This window comes from Muntiacus reevesi, chromosome 1 (assembly GCF_963930625.1).
Source record: "Muntiacus reevesi chromosome 1, mMunRee1.1, whole genome shotgun sequence".
Taxonomy (NCBI): domain Eukaryota; kingdom Metazoa; phylum Chordata; class Mammalia; order Artiodactyla; family Cervidae; genus Muntiacus; species Muntiacus reevesi.
Genome location: NC_089249.1, coordinates 186,669,168 through 186,690,754, shown reverse-complemented (window position 1 = coordinate 186,690,754; position 21,587 = coordinate 186,669,168). Strand labels below are relative to the sequence as shown.

Below are 21,587 nucleotides of genomic sequence, written 5' to 3'. Positions count from 1 at the left end.
GGGGAGGAGTGTGGAGCAGGAATGGGGCAGGTCTCTGGCTGAATGCCTGAACTACAATATACCATCAGTTGGGACGTTTGGCAGACCCCAAACCCAAGATCCAGGGCCTTTCTGCTTAAAAAAAAGGAGAATGTGGGTTAATAAACAGTGCTGGAAATGTTTCACTTTGTGTCTGTGCATACGTGTAAGTGATAAACGTTCATCCTACATCCTGGCGGCTGCTCTTGAGTACTGCCCTTGCCCTGTGGCTGGGGCATGTGTGTGCAGATGGGTGCACAGGCAGGCCCAGCAGGGTGTCCACCCGGCAGGCTTGGGGGTGGAGTGGGGGTGAGGAGCCTATCTGGGGGGATGTACATTATCTAAGTATCTGATTAACCCTGAGCTTAAATGAAAGGAGGAGTTCGGCTGAGGCAGGCAAGGTGGGAGACGTGGCTCAAGTCCTTTGGGTGAGTGGGAGATCAGGATGGAGGAAGGGCAAAGGGGAAGAATACTGTCTGGAGTTCGGCCAGGTTCTGCTGGAGCATGTCACCAACTTCGAGTCCGGAGGGAGGGACACCTGGGCTCCCAGTTACAGCTTCAGCCTAGAGGGGGCGGCTCCTGCCCAGGGACAGGCCAGGTGGTCCCAGGTATTAGTTCTTGTACGGAGGCGGTGTATGTGTGTGTGTGGGGGGGTGGGCAGACCTAGCCTAGGCAACAACAGGTGGTTCACAAAGAAATATCAGGGAGACGCCAGCATTAAAAAAGAGAGATGTGTTTATTCCATGATCAGTACAGACCAAATGCATATTCACCGTATGAAAGTCACACCAGTCAATGACTCCAGAGTTTGGCCAACACTGAGGCGCCAGCGTCATGGTGTAGAGTGGGTTCTCATGGCACGCGTAACCTCACCAAGGGCTCCAATTATAAAATTAAAAAAAAAAAGTCAGGAAGGGGCAGCCGGTTGGTAGGGCCAAGCGCCGGGCAGGGAGTCTGCCTCAGTCTGTGGCCTATGGCCCCTTGCGCCCGCCTCACCCCATGGCCCTTCCTCTCCTGGTTAAAAAAAAAAAAAAAAACCTCAAAAACAAAACAAAACAAAACAAAAACAACAACACAGATTTTACATTAAAAATAAAAAGAAGAAGCCAACAAACGGGGGGAGGAAAAAAGGATAAGAAAACGCAGTTTTCTGGTTTTATAATTAAAAATAGACTAGTAAAGTTTGAAACTGAGTAAAATATAGGCAGTTTTTTTTGTGTTTTGTATGTTTTGTTTTTTTTTGTGTGTGTTGGGTTTTGTTTTGTTTTTTTTTTTGAGTTTTTTTTACACCAGTTTGGTGGAGTCACCAACAAACTTCAAACAAAGATATGCCAACTATGTTTCACTACACAGTACAGCCACGGTCACACACTACCCACAGCGCGGTGGCAGCCGCCGCTCAATGAGGAGACGATCACACCATTTCAGAGATAAGCAGTGCCATTGTGTCTGGAGGAGAAGAGAGAATTAAAAATAAAATAGAATTCAAAAAAAAATATATATATAGAAAACAAAACAAAACAAAACCAGAAACACAGGTGGGAAGGAACTGACTTTGGTTGGTGGCCTCACTCGCCAGGCGAGGCCGGCCCACACACACACGTGTGACAGTCACCTCGCTCCAGATTGCCATGGACACACACACACCTCCACGGCACTATTCCCTTTTGCACAAGCGAACACTTACAGAGAGCGGCTCTCAATTAAAGGCTTGTGGGGGGAGGGGAAGGGAGGGGTGGGGTCTGTTCAAGGCAAAGTCAGTGCCAGCAAGGGGGTGGGCCAGCGCCCTTGCCACCTCCAGCTCTTGCAATCCTGCCCTGGTCTCCTGGGTGTGGGCAGCGGCAGCTGGGGTGTGGGAAAGGACTCCCGGCGGGCAGGACGTCACGAACGTCACGCTCTTGGGGACAGTAAACCAGTCACGGTGGCGGCAGCAACGATGTCCTGTGTATACTGTGTAGACATTTGGCAGAGAGAAGGGCCTCTGCCCCACACGCGGGGACTCGGGGCTTGGGTCTAGCCAGCACTTGCTCATGGCGAGGCGTGCCCTGTGCCGACGTCCTGTGGGGGTGGCAGGACGTCCGACTGGCTGTAAGGCAGACAGGCTCTGCGATCCTCAGCTGCCCATCAGGCCTTCCCCAGGCATAGCATGCAGGAGAGCCAGGCCTGGAGACACCCCCTCGCCGCTGCTACTGCCTCCACTGCTGCCCCTAACACTATGGAGAGTCAACGTTTTGCCAGGAAATCAAAGTCAGAAGTCACCCAGGTGCTCTCAGAAAAGATTTTCTTCAAATATTGACAACAGATCACTCTGGAAATTCATGTCAATGGTAGCTGCCATCTGGAGGAGAGAGGAGGGTGGGAGGAAGTGAAATTCGGTGCCCTGCCCTTGCCGTGGCTCCCAGAACCTCAGCCCTCCCTCCAGCAATCGCTCTCCCCACAAACCCACACTGCAGCACTTCCCGAATCAGGCCTGAGCACCCCGGAGGCCCAGAGGCCAGCACAGCAAACAAGGAGAGCTCGGCCCTGAGTTTCTGCCCAGTGGCTCTCTGCTTGCACCCTGCCACCTCCTGGACCTCCTTTCTCAACTCCCCCAGGGGTGGATCTCTTCCCAGCGGTGGCCAGCAGAGCCCCCCCGGCTCACCGCTTCCCGGCGCCTTCGCTCCTGCTCCTGCTTCCGGGCCAGCTCTCTCTGCTGGTCCAGCATGGACTGGGGCTGGGAGCTCCGGGCCTGGGGGGCAGCGGCGGCAGCTACAGCAGCTGCCTGTTGCTGCTGCTGCTGCTGCTGCTCCTGGCGCTGCTGCTGCTGCTCCTGGCGCCGCCGTGCCTCCTCATGGGCTCGCCGGGCCTGCTCCAGCGCATCCTCATCCTCCCGGCTCCTGAGCAGGGCAGGGCTCCGGGTCAGTGTCCACATGGGAATGGCTTTGAGCCCAGGGAGCCCCATGCCCCACCCAGATCCCACATCCACCTCATGCGCTCCTGCCGCAGCCGCTCCTTCTCCTTCTCTGCGTGCTCGGCCTGCGCCTTCAAGGCCTTCTCGCGCTCCTCCTTCTCCCGAGCGGCACGGCGGAACTGCTCGAAGCTGTCACTCGAGGACTTGGCTGTGGAGGACGGGGTGGTGGGATGCTTCTGCACCAGGCTCGCCCAGGAGCCCATGTTCTTGATCTTTAGGTCCTGTGAGGCAGAGAGACCACGGGGCTGGTGAGGGACTCTGCTGTGCCTGGGCTCCTCGAGAGGCCCAGAGTCAGAGGACGCACCCACCAAGGCACCTCCCTGGGTGCCCTGGGTGGGGTGGGAGTGAAGGGCATTCCTGGGTCCAACCACTCCTACCTTTTTGGGTGCAACTGGCGTCTTCGGCTCCTGTTTCTGTTTGTCCTTGTCTGGGGCCCCTGGTGGGGGTGCATTCTGCTCAGGGGGCCGAATGACAGGCCTCCCGACATCCACAGGCTTCATCTCAGGTCCTGGAATACAAACAGCCCATGGGCCTGGGCCCTGCCCACCTCAGCAGGGCACGGCTGACCGGCCCGCAGAAAGCTCACACCCAGTGCAGGCCGGAGGCCCTCCACCTCTGCTGGGGCTGGGGAGGGCACTCACGCTGGGGCAAGTGGACGGGGGCCTTGATGCTCTCCGGGTGCTTGGGGGGCTCCGGCCGCAGTGAGGGGCTGAAGGGCTCACTGCGGATGATGGGTGAGTGGATCTTCTCCTCCTTCACCACCACCAGGGGCTGGGGCTGGACCACGGAGGCCGCGCGGAGCTCCTGGGACAGCATAGGCATGGCAGCCGGTGAGGCAGACAGCCACCTCTGGTCCCGCTCGCCCCCACCCCTGGGGGCTGATGCCTAGCCCTGCCCTTTACCTGCTTCTTAGGCTGGACATTTTGCTGGGGTGGCGACTGGTGGGTCAGGCTCTGGAACTGTGGCATCTGGGGGGAATGTATCATAAGCGGGGAGGGGGCTTCACGGAGGTGACCTAAGAGAAGAAACAAGGAGCTTATCAGCCAGTCTGGTGTGGAGGCCACAGGCCCTGATCCCAGCCAGGGAAGCCCTCCAACGGCTCAGCCACTGGCATCCGGGCTCTCTGCTCACTGCGCTGCACTCAGAGGTTCAGCTGTGTCTGACTCTGCAACCTCACGGACTATATAGCCCACCAAGCTCCTCTGTCCATGAGAATTCTCCAACCAAGAATACCGAATGGGTAAATTCCTTCTCCAGGGGAACTTCCCAACCCGGGAATTGAACCAGGGTCTCTTGCATTGCCAGTGGATTCGTCACCAGCTGAGCCCACTGTGTTCACTGTACTCACTGTAGAACAGGGTTCTATGGAGCCATGAGCTCAGTCCTGGTTGTCTGATACCACTGTGTGTCAGGAAAAACAGCGTTCATACAGATACATTTGGGCCTAGGTGGGGTCTGGACTTAAGCCCTTTTTATAATTCCTCAGGTGGTCCCATGGTATGACCTAGGTCAAATATGGGGGATGTCAATAACCCCACAGAGCAGGCAGCCTGGGTGCCCAGCTGTCCCCATGTGACTGGGCCAGTCTGCCTGGACAGCTGCTTTGGGTCTAAGGCTGGACGCCCAGGAACCTCCCCAACACAACTCAACCTGCAAGGCCCACACAGTGGGGAGAAGGCTGGGACTGGCCTACACCACAGCGGAATAAGCAATGGACATGTGGCTCTTGCAGAAAGTGGGCTGGCGCACCCACCTTCATCCAAGCGAACACTGGGGGGATCCAGGCAGCCTTGGCCCAGGCCTGCCAGAAATCCCCAAACACACAGCTACAACAAGCCCCCCGTGCGGCTCGCCCCCTTGGGAGCCCCTTCTGAGGCGGACCTAGATAAGGCTCCCAGGCCTGTGACATGGAGGCATCTCCTGCCTCCTGGTGGCTCACCCAGCAGCACATAAAGCGGAGCCCGGCAGCCTGGGGCAGCGCTTGCAAGTTGGCCGTCCCAGGGACGCATGGCAAGCCTCCTTGGACTCCAAAAACTTGGCCTTTGACCCAAAGACCCCAGCTGGACTCCAACACACATCACTCCCTGTGATCCATTCCAGGCCACAGAACTCAGGCGGAAATGGGCCCAGGGCCTGTAAGCACAGGTAGCCAGAGGGAACTTGCCCTGCCCCAGATGCTGACTCTTCCAAAGGCACCTCATCACCAGCCCACCCCTGGTCTCAGGCTCGAGGAAACCTCCAGACTTCTGCAAGCTGCTGGGACCACTACTGCTCTTCCCTGGAAAAGACGGCCAGCTGCTCTCAGCTCAGGATGCACCGCGAGCCGCTTGGCACCTGGCAGCTTTTACCGGGTTTAGGAATAGTCACAGCCTAAAGCCAACAGCTTTACTCAATTTGTTGGCAGCAGCCACAGCACCCCTCAAGCCAGGCCACACAGTCTATGTGCCAAGCCCAGAACACTCAGCTCTGGCCCTCACATGCCACCACAGCACAAGGCATCAACAAGAATACTGCCAGAGTGTTTTGGTCAGAGACACCTAGAAAACAAGTACTCAGGGAAGGCAGGAGAGCTTGGCCTGCCCAATGCTGCTGACTGAAGATGGGCAGTCGAGATGAGGCTAGAGGCTGGGAGCAGAAGACACAGATGGCTCCCCGTAAGTTGTGTGCTACCTTTTAGCGCTTTTACCTTTTAATCAGGCTACATCTGATTAAAACATGAAGTATCATTGCTCCTTTTCTGCTGCCTCTCTCCAACCAACCCAGAGCCTCCAAGGCTCAACTCTGAGCTCATCTCAGCCTGCCGCACCCAACTGACCCACCTGGCTCCTCGGGACGAGATTCTGGGCCTAGCCAGCCTCCCCAAAGCCCGGGGGCAGTGTGGGGACACTCACCAGTGGAGTAGGGGTCCGACTTGTGGTGCCGAGGTGAAGGGTGGTGCTGGATGACCTGTTGAGGCTTGGCGGGCTGCGGTGGGGGCGGCTGCTGGCCCGCAGGTGGGTGGGGCGGCTGCTGGCCGGGGGGCGGCGGGGGCTGCTGGATGTGGGTGGGGAACGGCATGGGCTGCATGTGCACGGGCCGTGGGGGGGGCTGGTGCTGCTGCTGGGGCGGGGGTTGGGGCTGGGGCGGCGGCGGGGGCGGCGGCTGCTGCTGCAGCTGCTGCTGCACGGCGGGGTGAGGCGGGGGCGGCAGGGGGGGCGGGGGCTGGGACTGCACCTTCACGGAAGGGAGTAGTGGCGTGGGGGGCTGCACCTTCTGCAGCTGCTGCAGGTAGAGCTGCATCTGCATGGAGGTGAGGGGTGGGGCAGGCGGCTCTTCGTCCTCCTGCAGCAGCACTTGGGGGGGCTGAGCCATGGGGGGCTGCGGGAGGAGGGGTGGCTGGGCCAGGGCTGGCGACACAGCAGGGGGACGGGACGCCTTGGGGGGCAGGGCAGCAGCTCGGTTACTGGGCCGTGATGGCTGCTGAGGCAGCGCGTTGTGCAAAGCTGCAAGGACGGGAGCCGGGTGGTGAGGATCACACACTGTGCGGCCCCCAGCCCAGCCTTTCTCCTCCATCCTAACCTCTGACTTGTTTCCCTCCAGCTGGCAACTTCTCCCCACCCTCCTCGGCTTCCCCAGAACTCGAGAGTCAGGACGGCATCCAGGGAGGGCTACAGGAACAAGCCCCCCCCCACCACCAGCATCATCCTGCCCTGCGCTCCGTGCCCTCAACTTTCCTCCCTCCCCTCCAACTTTCCTCCCCGCTCCAGGTCTCTCCCCATCCCCACACCCCTTCCAGGATGAAAGTTCGTGCCCCCTTCCCTACCCCTGACTGGGAGCCGCAGGAGTCCCATCCTTTCCCACCTCACACTGTGAGGCCTGGCCCAGCAGACGTGAATCAGTGTCTTCTGCACCAAAGCACTGTCTTTCTACACAAGGTCTGTCCTGTCCTGTCCACGCTCCTGGCGTCATTTCCAGGATGGGCCCCAAGGAGCGGCCAATCTCCCCTGAGCAACCAGACGGCTGAGGCTAAGAGGGGTTCTACCGGCCGCTCGGGGGACCCTGTCAGCGTGCTGAGACCCGAGGGGCGCGGTGGCCGCTCACCTGGAGGAGACACCACCGAGTGCTGGTTGAGATGAGGCGGAGGGCTGTGCTCAGCAGGCTGGGGCAGGTGCGGGGGCAGCTCGGGCTGCGGCAGGTGCAGGATGGGCTGGGTGAAGTGGCCGATGGGGTCGAAGACGCTGCCTGGAAGCTGGGGCTCCAGCACAGGCACCTGGGCGGCGATGAAGGGCGGAGGCGAGGACTTCATCGCGGGGGCCGCCTGCTGCGGCATGGCCGGGGGCGGGGGCGGGGCCGGGGGCTGTGGCGGCGGCTGCTGCTGGGGCGGCGGTGGCGGCGGGGGCTGCTGGGGCGGTGGCGGCGGCGGCGGCGGGGGCACGGGGGCCGCGGCCTGCTGCATCTGCTGATGGTGGTGGTGGTGGTGCTGCAGGCAGGCAGGACAGGCTGATGTGAGGCCGGCTGGCCGCGCGTGTCTGCGCGGGACGCGGGGGCCCTCCCCGCCAGGGCCCCCACAGGCAGGCGACCACTGCCCACCTGCTCCCAGACGCCCCGGAAAGCACCTACCTTCTTCTGCTCCCTCCCAGGGTGCCCCTTCTTTCTGGACTTCGGAGCCATCTCTGTGGAGGTAAAGAGAAGGCGGTGAGGCTCTAGGGGAGGAGACTGGGAGCGGGCCTTCTGAGCGCAGCAAGAAGAAAACAAAGTGTGACTTCAGGAGAAGGGCCAAGTGACGGTGAGAGGGAGGGTGGCTGGGTTCCGTCTGGGGCAGGGGTCACAAGGGAGGGAAAGGTGTGTGGGTGTCACCTACCCATTTTACCTGCGGCTTTTTTTCCTAGCGGGGCCCATGCCTAGCTTCCCCGCCACATTCCAGACCACCAGCTCCATGACAAGAGCACACCCGAACGCGTGGGGGACTGTGCTACGAAGGACCTCCTGGCCCAATCGTCCCCCCTTCTTGGCTAGTCAGAGGCCTCCACAGGAACCTGAGCATCTGCATCCCAACCTGCTTCGCCCTGGGACCACCACGGGGCTTGAAATGATCTTGTCCATTTAAGAAATTAGCCAAGTAAGGCTCAGAGAAGTTGAGGGACTTGCCCCAGCCACACAGCCTAGAAGTAACAACTCGGCGGCCTCCAGCTGCACTGCCCTGTGACACTTGCGCCTTCCCACTGTCCCAAGGGATGCAGAAATGCATGGGCTGGGGTGACAGGGACCACTGGTGCCAGCATGGGTCAAGGCCCTGGCCACAGAGCCGTAGGGCAGGTGAAGAGAGTGCTGACAAGTGGGAAGTGCTGACAAGCTTGAGCACTTTGTGGAGGGAGAGAAGCCAGCCAGCCAGCCAGCCAGCCTCTCTGGATGACCCAGGAACCAATGAGGGAGGCACTCAATGCCACGGCCAGCAGAGGCGGCGGCCGCTGGCCAGACTCCTCTTCCTCTCAGGAGACCAGCCTCAGAGAAGTCCCTGTGTTGGGACACGGTCCATGGGCTGCAGGGAGAAAACAGTGCGCGTCCTGGCTTCTCAGGAGCCCGTGGCCTGCTGCCGCCACTGTGGGGGCACACGTGGGGTCTGCCCGTCTCTGTCAGGAGTGTGCCAGAGCCAGCCTGAGCCCCTCTGGCCCCACTCTAGAGAGCTCCACCTTCTAGAGAGTTTGGCCCACGGATTCACCTCGCCAAACACTGCTGGGTGCACATCCTGGAGCGGGAGACAGGGAGGGGAAGCCGGGCCAGGGCTCGAGGGCTGGGAAGTGAAGCCGCCGACCACCAGGGAGGACTTGGGACCCCGCCTGTGGTGCCTTTGGGATTCCTGTCACTGAGAGGCACCTCGTCACTTCACCTGGCCTCCCCTGCACTCCTCACCAGGGTGCTGGCTCTTGCCGCTGGTGCTGGAGGACACACGCTTTTTGCCCAAAGTGGGGCTAGCTCCGCTGGTAGCTGCTTCACGGAGAGCAGTGCTAAGGAAGTTTTGGAGAGGCGTATGGCCTTGGTGCAGCGTGCCACGTACAGGGGTGAGGGGGACCTCGTGCTCTGCCAGAACTCACCATTCCATGCAAGAGGTAAGACAGTGACACAAAACTCTGCGGCTACAGACAGGTTTTTACACGAGTGGCGGTGACTAGGGACGCCTGGGGTGCGGGAACTGCAGGCCCAGTCCCAACCCCAGATACTAGAGATGCTGGGATACAGGGCTCAGGACTCTACGGGTCACATATGAGAGCTGGTAGAAAGGACACTCCTGAGTCACACGTATGAAAGGGAGCAGTTTGGGTAATTTGCAGGGCTGGACCACAAGCCGGGTGTCTGGGAGCCTCAGGGTGAGGGCATGCTGGACCATACAGAAGCTGGAAGCCCAGGGCCAAGGGGACCCTACACGCACAAAGCTGGAGCACGGCACACAGGAGGAAGAGGGCGGGGCGTTCTCCCAGGCCGGGCTCCTCTCCCAGCATGGATTCTAGCAACAGAAACTGCAGCTCAAGGGAGGCTGGGGGCAGCTGCTCGCACCCTGGCCTGCCTTTGGAGGGCCTGGGGTAGGAAGGTGGTCAGTGCATTAACTATGACCAGGACAGGACACTGTGTCGCAGGGAGAAGGTTGGATGGGGCTGGGGTGGCCTGTCATCTCACGGCCTTGGTGGGGAAACACTTTTTTCCGACACAAAAGAGGGACAAGTGGCTTTGAGCCCTCACCATCTCCCTGTAGCCATGAGCAAGAGAGGCCCACCCGGGGAACTAGTGGGGACGAACTGCACTGGGGCCCTTAAGGATCCAGGGAGTGGATATTAGCTGCCTTAGAAAGGTCACCAGGAGTAACCCCCCCCCCCCCCCAGGCTGCACAGAAGTGCGGGGCGGGGCTTGCCTAGAGCGGGAGAGAAGGTGGGAGGCACCCAGAAGACCACCAGGACCTGAAGACTCAAAGGGCCAGCGGCGGGGACCAAGGGGTGCCACAGCCTATCTGGGGCCGTCACATCTGGCTCATGTGCACCACTCGCCTTGTGGTAGGAAGACAAGACAGAAGTGCACAACTTCACCACACACCAGCCCCAAGACACCCCCCACACAAAACTCTCTAGAGAGGGTTACATGAAGATGGCCTCAAGTACTGTGTGATCTTTATTCCATGAACATCTTGAACTCAACACAAATTTCAGCTTTACATAGGATGGTAATTGTACAAAGAATTAAAACGTTTTTGTAAAATCTGATTAAAACACTGATTCCTCCCCACTCCCCCACAACTCAAGGGAAGGAGACAGGACGGAAGGCAAGGGCAGAGGTGCAGAGCCCCCTCAACTGAACCGACTGGAAGCCTCCGCACCAGCAGACACCTGGCCCACCACCCTTCCCGAGAGCAACTTCTCAGGCCCGGCTGGCACCGCCCGCCGCCCGCACACTGGAGGCTGCCGCAAGGGTGAGCGGGCTTCTGCTCTTCCTGGGGTACCGGTGCCAGCCCGAATCAAACGATTGAGTTCTCTGTCAGACGGAAGCACCATGGGCAAGGACAGGACCCCTGAACAGAGAAGTGCAAGGATCACACGGAAGAGCTGGACTGGGGCTACAGCCTCTGTGCCCATGAGTGGGAAGGGGTGGGGGTGGCACACAGGCTGACGCCGTGGGAATCTAGCCTGCCATTTGTTCCAAGACGGCAGAATCTTCCCAGAAAGACAATGCCAGCAGCTTCCCAACTGTCCTGTGGGAATCTCTGGGCATGAAGCCCCCGGACCCAAGCCAGGCCAAGCAGTACTGGAAACACATCAGGAACAGGCCAAAGGGCAGCTCAAAATAGTCTGTTTGGCAAATGAGCTCAACTGGAAGCCGACCGGCTGGAGGATCCGGGAGCAGCTGAGGCACTCCCAAGTATCACCGCAGGGCCCGAGGGGGTCCGGGGAGGCTGAGCACAAAACCCAAGGCCAAGGCCAAGGCCAGTCTGGGGCAGTTACAGCTGCTTGGGCCCAGGTCCCAAGGAGCTGGGGAGGGGGCCAGGGCTTCCATGCAGCTGCTGGCCAACTGCACCTCCTCAGGCTCGCTCCCAGGTGCAGGAGGAGGCTGATCCCAAAACGCCAGGAGACAGTCAGGCCTCGAAGTACACACCAACTACACTTAAAACAAACGCTATTCCTTAGGGGACTTTTCACGCCAGGCAGTTTTATGCTGAGATGTTGGATTCATGACCAAAAAAGGGCTGATGTTTATTTTTAGAGCCGGAAAAAAAAAAAAAAAAAAGCCTATCCAGTGCCTCTCAGAGGGCTTGGATGATGCGGCCCACCCGGTGGCTCCCATCACTCTTGGGGGATGAACTGAGGGGAGTACTTGCATGTGCACGAAGAGGGCCCAAAGGCTCCAATGCCCTCACACTGACTGGTCCAGCTCTTTCACGCTACTAGCCCAGATCCCGAGGCGAGGTAGCCCTAGCCAGCGGGGCGAGGATTGTGGGCTGGAGGAGTCAGGTCAGCCGGAGGCACGGCCACATCTCCCCAGATGTCCCTCACTCCCAGCCTGCCTGGCAGCTCCTGCAGTCTGCATCTATGTACCTGGGAAGGGAGGAGTGAGGAGGCTGCCTAGGAGGTACTTTCCCTGTGCGACTTTAGGAGAAGAGGCCAAAGAAGTTGGGAAGATGCCCAACAGACAACAGTGGGAACAATGAAAACGGAGAGGACTCCGGGGGGCTGAGAGTCAGCTGTGGCTGGTGGGAGCCTCTGGCCAATAGAGCCGCATGGGTCACCAGAGAAGGCAGACTGAGGGACAGCCCCGAGGAGCCATGGGCCCAGCTGGCCTCGCCTCTAAAGCCTCGCTCCTCACTTGGGGAAGCTCTAGATGTTACAGTGTTCTTCCTGAGGCTGAGTTGAGTGAGATCTTCCCTGGGCTAACATCATCATAAGGTCCAGGAGGGAAGCAGTTAGGATCCAGAGTCCCCCCAAAAGAGGGAGGGGTGAAGACAGAAAACGTGTCTGTGATGGGGCCTTGCACACGGAGCAGCACCACATGAATGTGTGTGCAGGGGGATTGTCATCACCCTCTGGGAGATGCCACCCACTCAGAGGACCCCAGACGACCAGGGAGGCTGGGCAGAACAGCCAGGCAGTCTTTACACAGGAGGCCCGGGCGGGCCGGCAGCCAGGCAGGCAGCCTTCCCGGAGGTGGGACTAGGTGTGAGCTGCTGGACATGACTAATCCACCCCGGGGGACAGGCCCAGGGCTCTGAGGAATTCCATAACTTGATGGAGTCCTGTCCCTTTCACGGAAGAAAATGGACTTAAGCTATAGCTTGCTGGGAAGGAATCTGGAACTGAAGACCGTTTTATTAAGAGTCCGTGTCCAATGATTAGGCAGGACCTACGTAGAGGGAGAGAGAAACCAGTGTGAGAGAAATGGTGTGGAATGTACCGTTCAAGTCACAAGAACAGAAGAACTGCAGACCAAGCCAGTCTCCGGTGCCCCGCCTGCTGTCAGGGCACGAGAAGACAGCGTTGCAACTGGGAGCTCCACCCCCTGCCTGGCCAGCTGTGGGTGGGGACAAGCCCACCTTCCCCTGAGAAGGGCCTCAGATCAGGCACGCACGGATGTCTCCAGAACTGCCTGAGCCTGCTCATGCCTCTAAACAGAACGGCTTCCAGTAACGAGCTCCATGTGTGCCCACTGCATGCTGGGGTCTCCTTTGCTGGGCTCTGCTGCTGAGAGATTACCCCACCTGTCCTCCCCTCCTTGCATCACTTCTGAAGTCCTGAGTGGTGTGCCACGCCCACTGGGCACCCACTGATTCTGTTGTTACCCCCCAGGGTCCGCTTTTCTGCACCCTATCTCAGCGAGGTAATGCTGACCCTGACTTGAGGCTCAGCTGGAAGGAGGGAATGCCCCTAAGAAAGCTCTGGAGTGCAAGACCTCTAGCTAACAGCCTCTGCATTCCTCTGAACTCCAAGAAACAAACAAAATTATAAGAAAGAGGAGCCAGTGACACATACTGTTAAGAGAGCAAATTAAAAATAAAAAAAAGTTGAGGAAGAAAGTTGTCCTTTCTTTTTTCCCAGGAATCAAATGCAGCTTCCTTTGACTGGGGAGAGGGGCTGGGGCTCTTTCCCACCAACAGAGCAGAGCAGATGCTTCTGTTAGAATCACGGATGCAACCGACACTGCACTCCCAGGGTCCCCAAGTGTGTGCGTGTGTGGGAAAAACCCGCCCACCGGCTGCTCTCTCATTCAAGGCACATTCCACAAGGCTCGCCCTCGCCCGTGAAGCCCTCGAATCCCTCCCTGCATGTGTGTGGGTGTGAGGGGTCACCTGGCACTGCAGGCAGATTGGCTATAGCCCCATCCTCCACATCTCTTCCTGCCCCCACCCCAGCCAGGGACTTAGCCCTTCCCCAGGAACAAGCATCACACCCTTGGAGTGGGCAGCAGCAGGCCTCAAGATGGGACAAGAACTGAGTCATTCCAGGACCCAGGGTCGCGGAAGCTGAGGCTGGTTGTCTAGGAAGAATGCCCCACCGCCTCTGTCTGCACTTTCCAGCTCAAATCTTTCCAAAACATACAGCATTCCTTCTCCCCCTGGAGTTATTAAGAAACACCCACATGCTCCGATCCTGGGAAAAGGAAACCAGGAGACTTAAAATAGCTGGTGCATGCTCCCTCTGCAACTAGAAGACCAAAACCAAGTCCAAGAGAATGCTCTGAACTCCTATCCCAGCGCAGGCTAGGGATGCTCCTGAGAGGGACAGGAGGTACTGGCCAGCCCTGTGTGCCCATAAAACCTGTGGGTAGCACTGGGGAGGAGCCAGACATCAGCAATGGGATGGGGTGAAAATTTACGCTGGCTCAGGGGCAGTGGGAGGGTGGCCCTTGTACCACTGTCTTTGTCCCAATACTGAACTCTCAAGCAGATTCAGAGTTTAACCACAGTCAAAGCTCAATGGAAGACTACGACTCAGGTAACAGTTGGGTTCAAAAGACGTGGTGGGTCTGGCCAACAGTGCTGCATGTTGCTCAAGGGAGGAGGTGCACACGGTGGCCTGGGACAGAAAGACCCCCCCGACCCCAGTCTGTGGATGCACCGCATCCCTGAACAGTAGCCCTGTCCCAATAACCAGCGCCCTATCCTGAGCAGTTGGCAGCACCCTTGTCTGTGGGCAGCGGCCAGAGATGAGAGCGTGCGTCACTGCCCCGGCCCCAATTTAGTGCCTCTGGTCAGTTTCTTTTGGTGATTCGTGTCCGGGGCTGTGTTGGCAGAACTGACAAATACAAGCCCTTCAGGAATTTCGGCTCTAATCCAAATGGAAACACAAGAACAAGAAGGGTGAAACAGTTAAGCCCCCAAAGACCAAGAGAAATACCCCCAGTGCCCCGCATCCCCTCTCCCTGCTAAGGCAGAACCACCTGTACCTAGCCACAGCAATCTACCCAGCTCCAGGGACCCCACACAAGGAACCACCCAGCAAGCAAGCAGTTTCCTGTGCAGGAAGGTGGTGGCAGACAGCCCATCCCCTGGAACCAGGGCACGGGCTCCCACTTGGGACCTGTAGCATCTGAGGTGCAGGGCACAAATCTACAGGGTGGGTCCCTCCCAAGAGCAGAAGCTCTCAGTCGGCCCCCGGAGCTCTCCAGAGCACACAGATGGCAAAGGAAAAGCCAGAACCACGAAGACAAAGGACAGCCTTGCAAAACCAAGGTGGGGAGGGCGCCTGGGGAGGAGGTGAGGCAGCGAAGGGAGCCACCAGGGCTGGACTGCCGGAGCCTGGGAGCCTGCAGGCTGGCGGCTCCGAGACTGTAAATCTTGCCCTCCTTCCCGCCAGGACAGCTGTTCCCAGGACTCTCAGATTACTTGTTGCACAATCTTTCCACTTTCTTTAAAGGAGGGAAAAATGTGAAGGAAAAAAAAAATCTCGGCAGCAGCAGAGAGCTGCTGGCAATGCCGTCATGGCTACTCCACAGGAGGTGGCAGCAGGAGGGGTGTAAGGCGCTCAGAAGCTCAGGAGTAAGGGACAAAGGCCATGGTCACGGATTAACGACTGGGACACGGGGTTATGATGGTCATGACACCTTAAGGTGCCAAGTTGGGTGGGGCCTGGTCGCGCTGTTTTAGCCATCAGGTCCTCTGCCAGTTTCAATCTCTGGGGTTTTCTTTGGTAGCTCAGATCCTTATGAGAAAAGGCTGCAAAACCCCTAGTAGGAGAAGCCTGCTAGAAAACATAGGCGGTATAATACCCCAGAAGCAAAGGCAAACCTGTGGTTTGGCTGGAACTGAGACTGAGAAGTCAGTAGCCACCTGGAATGCTAATTAAGCCCAAGAATACAGCCATTCACCCTTCGGAGGGCGCTGGGCCCTGGCCTGAGGCCCCACTCTGCCTCAGCAAGCATGGGGTGTGGTGCCCCCTACTGGCCAGCAGATTCTAAAAATGCACTGGAAGGGGAAGCTGGTTAGGAAGAAAGAAAAAAGGGTAAAGGATAAGAGAGGTGACCAGCAAACTACCCACACCAGTCTCTGCATACCACAGGAGCTCAATAAATACAGAACATCCTCAATGGATTTCACATCATTTGGGCCCACTGAAAATGAGCTAATCCAGAGCACTGATGTCCTAGAAAAGGCTCCCCTCCCCCTCCCCTGGGAAACCTGGTGTCCTTACAAGGGGAAAAGAACAGTGACAAGACTGTCTTGTCACTGTCACTGTCCAGGGACCCCCTGCCCCACAGGACCCACACACCTCACTGCAGCACCACTCTTCAACTGCTGCAGATAATCCTCACACCTCCTCAGCACACCAGATCACATTATCTATCTATGGGAACTAAGGGAAGCGTGTCGTTTACTCCCAGCCACAGTAAAGTATCAGAGACAGGGTTAGGTACACGGAAGAATACTCCAGGAGTCCTGCTGCCCGCTGTGGATGTGCACACTGCAGCCTGCCTGGAGGGACGGGCCCAAGGCAGGCTCGTGGGCGGTCTGCAGACTGTCGACTCAGCCAATGAAGACACCTGCCTGCCCACCACCAACCCTATTCACTCAGAAACAGAAAGTTGGCTCCACCTCACAGAGCAGCCTAGTCACCAGGCTTCTTCCCAGCCTCTCCTCTGGGCCAGTCTGAGCATCAGCTCCCCTGAGAATAACCAGAAATGCTTGTGTCTGGAGAAAAGGTCCCCTGCCCCACCACTGGCACAGCTCTAGGCATCTCCACCTGCCCCCGCCTCCCACGTCAAGGCTGCTGCTCAGCTGCACCAGGGGGCACACGTGCACGCCCGTGGAGCATGGAGAGAAGGAACTGTTAGAGGTACAGAACACGCATGTCCAAGTGCGTGCAGTTAGGAGCAGCCAATGCAGCAGTGAGCAAACTTCGGGGAGGACGGCAGTGCTCTAAGCCCCGAGAACAGCGGGGCCAAAAGCAGGCTGCTCTACACCTGCTGAACCACGTCACCTGAAAGGGCCGAGTTGCAGGCTATGGTGCCGCTGGGGGACTCTGAGGCGGGGCAGGGTCACGTGAAGATCAGTTCCATCATCTGCCCCCTTTCCTCCTTTCCCAGGGCTCTGCAGGATCAACACCACTGGCCACCTGTCTCGCCCACCAGCCCAGGTCAGGGGTGGGGTGGAGGTAGGTGCTGGGATACCCACCACCCCAGGTACAGGTCAGCATGGTGACCAAGAAGATGGACAGATGGGAGGGCCCCGCAGGCTCCTTTGACTGCCGTCTCTGCTCCCTGGTAGCCTAAGGGCGGAACACAGGCAGGAGTGCGGTAAGACTACATCAAAGACACCTAACCTGTTTCAGAGTCTTCGCTGTCAGAGGAGCTGGACTCGCTGGTGCTCTCCGACTCTGAGGACGAGAAGCCCTTCATCTTGGAGGAGCCAGCGATCACATCAACTTTCTCAGCTGCAATAAAGCAACGAGGACACGAGTCAGGCAGGGCCAAGAGCCCCATGAGCCAGAGAGCTGCTCCCAAAGCCCGGCTGCTGTCCTTCCAGACCCCGGTCCGACACACACTTCCCAAGGGCGCAGCTAGCCTACCACGCACAACAGCCAAAATCCCGGCTTATGCTCAACTTTCAAGGCCCCTTCAATCTCTCAAAACACCTGCTCAGAGTTCACTGAGGACTAGGAGACCAGGGCAGGAGGGAACTCCCTCACCAGGGACTGCTGGAGCATGCTCCCTCAGCTACTTCTCTGGCAGTGGGGAGAGGGCCTAAGGGGACCTGACAACCCGAGACAAAGGGAGACGGGGGCGGGCCCCAGGGGCCTCCCAGCACCTGGGCGCGCAGAGGGAGGCAGGTGTCACTGTGTGCCACCCTGAACAGAGGGGAGGGGTACCAGGGACCCCACGTTAGTTTGCGCTGGGATGAAGGCTGTGTGCAAGGCCCTGACTCAGACCCTAAATCCCGTTGGTCCTGAGACAGAACTGTGAGCCAGGACAAGGCACTGATAACACCAAAGAGCTACTTGGAAGACTTGCAGAGCAGGTCACAAGGAACTAGAGAAGACAGCAGGCACGCGCAGTGCCAATCTAATGCTTTTCTCCTAGCCATGTCCCCCACCCCAAAGAGGCCAGGGTGGGGGGTGGGGGGGTGTGGGCGGTGCCTTCTGGGGAAGACTCAGAGGCAGCAACGGAGGATGAAGACTGCTGCTGATTAGAGCAAGGCTTAGGACCCCGAGGGCAATCTGCCAGAGAGGTCAAGAAAGGTGCCCTACAGCCCAGGGTCGAGATTGATGTCACAACCCTCCAGAGGCTTTCACGTCGAGGACACAGACTTCATAATTGGAAATTTAAACAGCCTGTAGAGGGAGAGGGCTGGGATTGGAAGGTCAAGTTAACTAAAGGTGCCAATGGGGCCTCACTAATACGGGTACACGGGCAGCACCTGGCCCCATCTGCCAGCCCTCTCCCTCACCAGGACCAGGAACCCCCAGCCCCACCCCAGAGGGCCAAAGGGCACCTTGAGGTTTCCTCTTCTTCCGCAAGCAGGAGGTGACATAGCGCTCCAGCTCACGCAGGGTGGATGGCTTCAGGGTCTCAAAGTCGATCTCGATCTCGTCGGGGTTGGAGTTCTTGAGGGAGGGCTCCCGTGACTGAATGATGTGCACCACGCGGCCCAGCTTCTCGCCAGGCAGCTTGTTGATGTCCAGGCTCAGCTGCCGCTTTTCCTCGTATGACATGGGCTTGCACTTGTCCTCTTCCTCCGACTCATACGCGGGAGGGGGCTTGCTCTTCAAGGGTGCTGGCTCCTTCTTGCTACGAAGGGGTGATGCAGATACCATTAGGAATGGGTCCCTGCAGAAAGCGGGCACCCATCCCTTCATTTAGGGCTTGGGAAGGCTTCTACACCCCCTCCCAGTGGTCTTCACAGGGGACAGGGGACACTGGCAACGCCTTTCTGTGAGTGCGCAGCTGACGTTGAGACCAAAATCGGTGAGCTGGGGGCGTCTCACTACCCACCACGCCCTACCATCCTCCCTCCGAGGCCCATCCCAGAGAGGGGGCATTTGTCAAGCAGGGGCGGCCACAGACCTCGTGCTGCTGTTACTGCTGTTATTTTTCTTGGTCTTTTTGGGAGGAAGTTCCTTGGCTTTGCTTTTCTTATTCTCCTCCACTTCCTCTTTCTTTTTGTGCTTTTCTTTTTTCTTTTCCTTTTTGTCTTTCTCCTTTTTCTTTGGTTTGTTCTGCTGGGGCTGTGAAAGCGCCGCAAGCTGCTCATGCACGGCTTTGAGCTATGGTGCAGACAAGCAAGACACGCTCTTGTTATGACCTGCCATCTCACCAGATATCCACGGGGCCCAGGCCCACGCAGACCCTTGAACCCCCAGGGCAGACCAGTGTCCTCCCTGTCAGAGGAGCTGACACTGAAGCCCCATGACCATCATTGGTCTCAGGAAGAGGGTCCCTAAAGCGGCGGGGCAAGAGTGTATAGACACGTATGGGCTCTAAAGGCCAAATTGCAGGGAGAGGAGCATCCAGGAAGCCTCAGGAGACTGACAAACTGGCTCAACCACCTCCTTTCAGATACCAGAATGTTCCAGAACCTGACTTCTGCCCAGAGAACGGCCATGTCAGCCCACGTCCATACCCACGATGTACGGATAAGTATGAACATGCACTGACTGGGCACAAGGGGGCCGGCTGGCACGCGAAGCTCAAGATCCCGTGCGCACCCCTGCCCCGGGCGGGGCGGCCCCCGCCCTCGGGGGCCCTCACCTGCTCCTGCAGCTCGGCCAGCCGCTGGGCCCGCTCCTCCTCTGAGTCGTCGGTGGAGCTGTCACTGTCTGAGGAGCTATCACTGCTGCTGTCACTGGAGGAGGGTGGGGCAACAACCTTGGTGGGAGGCGGCACTGCCGGGGAGGACACGGCTGCAGCAGGCTCCTCGGGCTCATCCGGCATCTTGGCAAAGCGCATCTCGAACACATCCTGGAGGCAGGGGAGGGAGGGGAAGCCGTGCCCATGAGGGCTGCTGGGTGCCCGGGGGACGCCTGGGCTGTGGCCCCACACATGCCATTAGGCTGGGAGGGCTGACTCAACAGGAAGCAGAGGGGGCTGGGTCAGCAGTGACCCCCTTCCTGCCACTAAGCTGAGGCATGCACAAGGGCTCCCGATAGCTCTTCCAAAACTCCTCTCTCAAATCTCACTTGGAGTGAAAGGCACTCCCGACATGGCCTAAGTAAGGACAGGTGACCCACATCCCAGGAGACGGCTGGCCCAGTGAGGACATCAGCCTGGGGATCCCTGAAGCTGCAGACCTGGAGAGACTCAGAGAGACTGCTCTGAGGCTCCCGACAGCCGGGTGCTCACTCAGCACCCCCAGGGGAGCCTGCTAGACACTGGGCTGGGCACCAGGACCCAACAATGAAGAACAGGAGGCTTTCTTACGGTTCACATCCCCACAGGCAGCAGACAGGACCCGCAGTTTTAGAGTTCCAGAGGGAACGAAGGCCCCAAGGTGGAAGTGTGCCCAGCACAGAGCCCACAGCCTGCGGTGATCAAGTCCTCACTGGCGGTGGCGTCTCCAGGACACAACAGAAACGTGAGGAAGTTCAGAAGAGGTTCAGGGCACTGTGGACAGGCCATGGCAGAGAGCTGGCTTTGTGAGGCGCAAGCTACCTGAGCAGAGACCCTGGGTGAACCGAGCATCAGATCCTACCCCAGGAGATCCCAAGACCTTCCAACTCTTGAGATTCAGAAATCTGATGGAATTGTGTGGGTCACAGAACCCAGGGCGGGCAGCAATCCTTCCTGGGCTCCAGGGGTTCAGCTGTGTGTTGCCTTGCCAGCCAGCTGGCCACTCCCTCTCTACCCAAGGGGCTTTGTCACCAGAAATCCAATGACAACTCAGAACTGATAATGGTGGAAGGAACAGAGCTGGCTTCCCAGCAGGATTTTGAGATCTGTTTTAAGCCCAGAGAAAGTCAGTTTAATACAGAAAGTCACACAACAGAAGGGGGTGGGAACCTTTCTCAAGTGCGAGCAGATGTTTGAGAGAATAGCAGGGCCCAGAAGGGCCACAGGGTCAAACTCCAAGGCTGCTATTTCAACCTGGGGTGTATTTGACAGGGCACAGCCTAGGAGACTCCCTTGATGTCCCTGGAAACACATCTTCAGGTTTCCCCAGGCCCAGAGAGTTGGGAAAGCACGATCCGGGCAGCAGACTGTGGTGCTGTTCCCTCCCCTCCAGATCACTCAGTCTGACCTCCTCCAAGGCAGTTTCTCCTCTCAAAACAAGGTGCCTGCCTGAACTCTGCTGAGTGGGTTTGAGGTTAAGAAGGGCAATAGCTTTCTATTTCTATATTTATTCAGAAATAAATCCTGGAGCAGATCCAAGGGCAACAAAGAAGAACAACAGGAGAGATGACCAGACATCATCATTGTTCAGACTGCCAGGCGCAAGACCCTGTGGGCAAGACCATCTCTGCCCACAGCGCCCTGAATGTGGGCAGGCTCAGGCCCATGACTGCCCCCCACAAGCATCTAGAAGAGCTGCGCCCACACTTAAGAGAAGTGTGTTTAAGAAGGCGATGGAGCAGCTGGACCCCAAGAGAGGACAGCTGCAAGCACTTGGTGCTGCTGAGAGGTGATCCTTTACCAAGCAGAAGCTACCTGGTGTCACTTGTCCTCGAACCAGCCCCCCATGCCAGCTGCCAGACAGCTCTACCTTACCACAAGGGCACCCCTGTTCTTGCCCCACAGGCTACGGCTGTTGTAGAAATGAAGCCTCCTTCCACTTCCTGGCTGCTTTCTGGCCCTTGACCTACTAAGGCACCAAAGCCAAACAGCAAGGAGCATGGGACAGAAGGCCAAATGGGCTGCCAGCCTCCGAGGCTGTGCCCAGCTACACATCCATCATTCCATGGTCTGTTCCAGCCCTGGGGGGCCACCCCAGGAACACACTTGGGCCTGTGTGCCAGTGAGCTAAGCGCTGCTGCAGAAAACCTTCCCAAGTGACCGAGTCAGACCTGTACCTGCTCTGTGGTAAACAAGAATGATGTGCTCTTTGATCTCAAGGGGCAAACATAGATTGTTATAATGTGTCCTAAGTGCTAAGGCAGAAACAGCAAGAGTTGGCAAAGAGACTGTGGGGGAACCTGAGACCTAAGAATGAGAAGAGGGTAACAACAGCTGCAGACACACA

General features: G+C 58.2%; 1 protein-coding gene across 2 annotated transcripts in view; it reads right to left on the bottom strand.

The window, feature by feature from the left end:
* Window positions 1-1,246: 1,246 nt before the first annotated feature.
* The window catches only part of BRD4 (bromodomain containing 4), an 86,604-nt gene continuing 66,263 nt past the window's right edge, over window positions 1,247-21,587 (bottom strand). The window contains exons 8-20 of one of the 2 annotated variants that reach the window (XM_065917558.1): window positions 19,163-19,372; window positions 18,479-18,678; window positions 17,907-18,202; window positions 16,738-16,848; window positions 7,568-7,620; window positions 7,049-7,427; window positions 5,860-6,450; window positions 3,871-3,983; window positions 3,610-3,772; window positions 3,346-3,476; window positions 2,984-3,189; window positions 2,660-2,894; window positions 1,247-2,356 (exon numbers count right to left, since the gene is read on the bottom strand). In XM_065917558.1, coding sequence (XP_065773630.1) covers window positions 2,288-2,356; window positions 2,660-2,894; window positions 2,984-3,189; window positions 3,346-3,476; window positions 3,610-3,772; window positions 3,871-3,983; window positions 5,860-6,450; window positions 7,049-7,427; window positions 7,568-7,620; window positions 16,738-16,848; window positions 17,907-18,202; window positions 18,479-18,678; window positions 19,163-19,372 — 2,757 coding nt within the window. In that variant the 3' untranslated portion in view covers window positions 1,247-2,287. Of the gene's footprint in view, window positions 2,357-2,659; window positions 2,895-2,983; window positions 3,190-3,345; window positions 3,477-3,609; window positions 3,773-3,870; window positions 3,984-5,859; window positions 6,451-7,048; window positions 7,428-7,567; window positions 7,621-10,071; window positions 12,326-16,737; window positions 16,849-17,906; window positions 18,203-18,478; window positions 18,679-19,162; window positions 19,373-21,587 lie in introns of those variants that run through there. The other variant, XM_065917559.1, reaches the window with a different exon arrangement.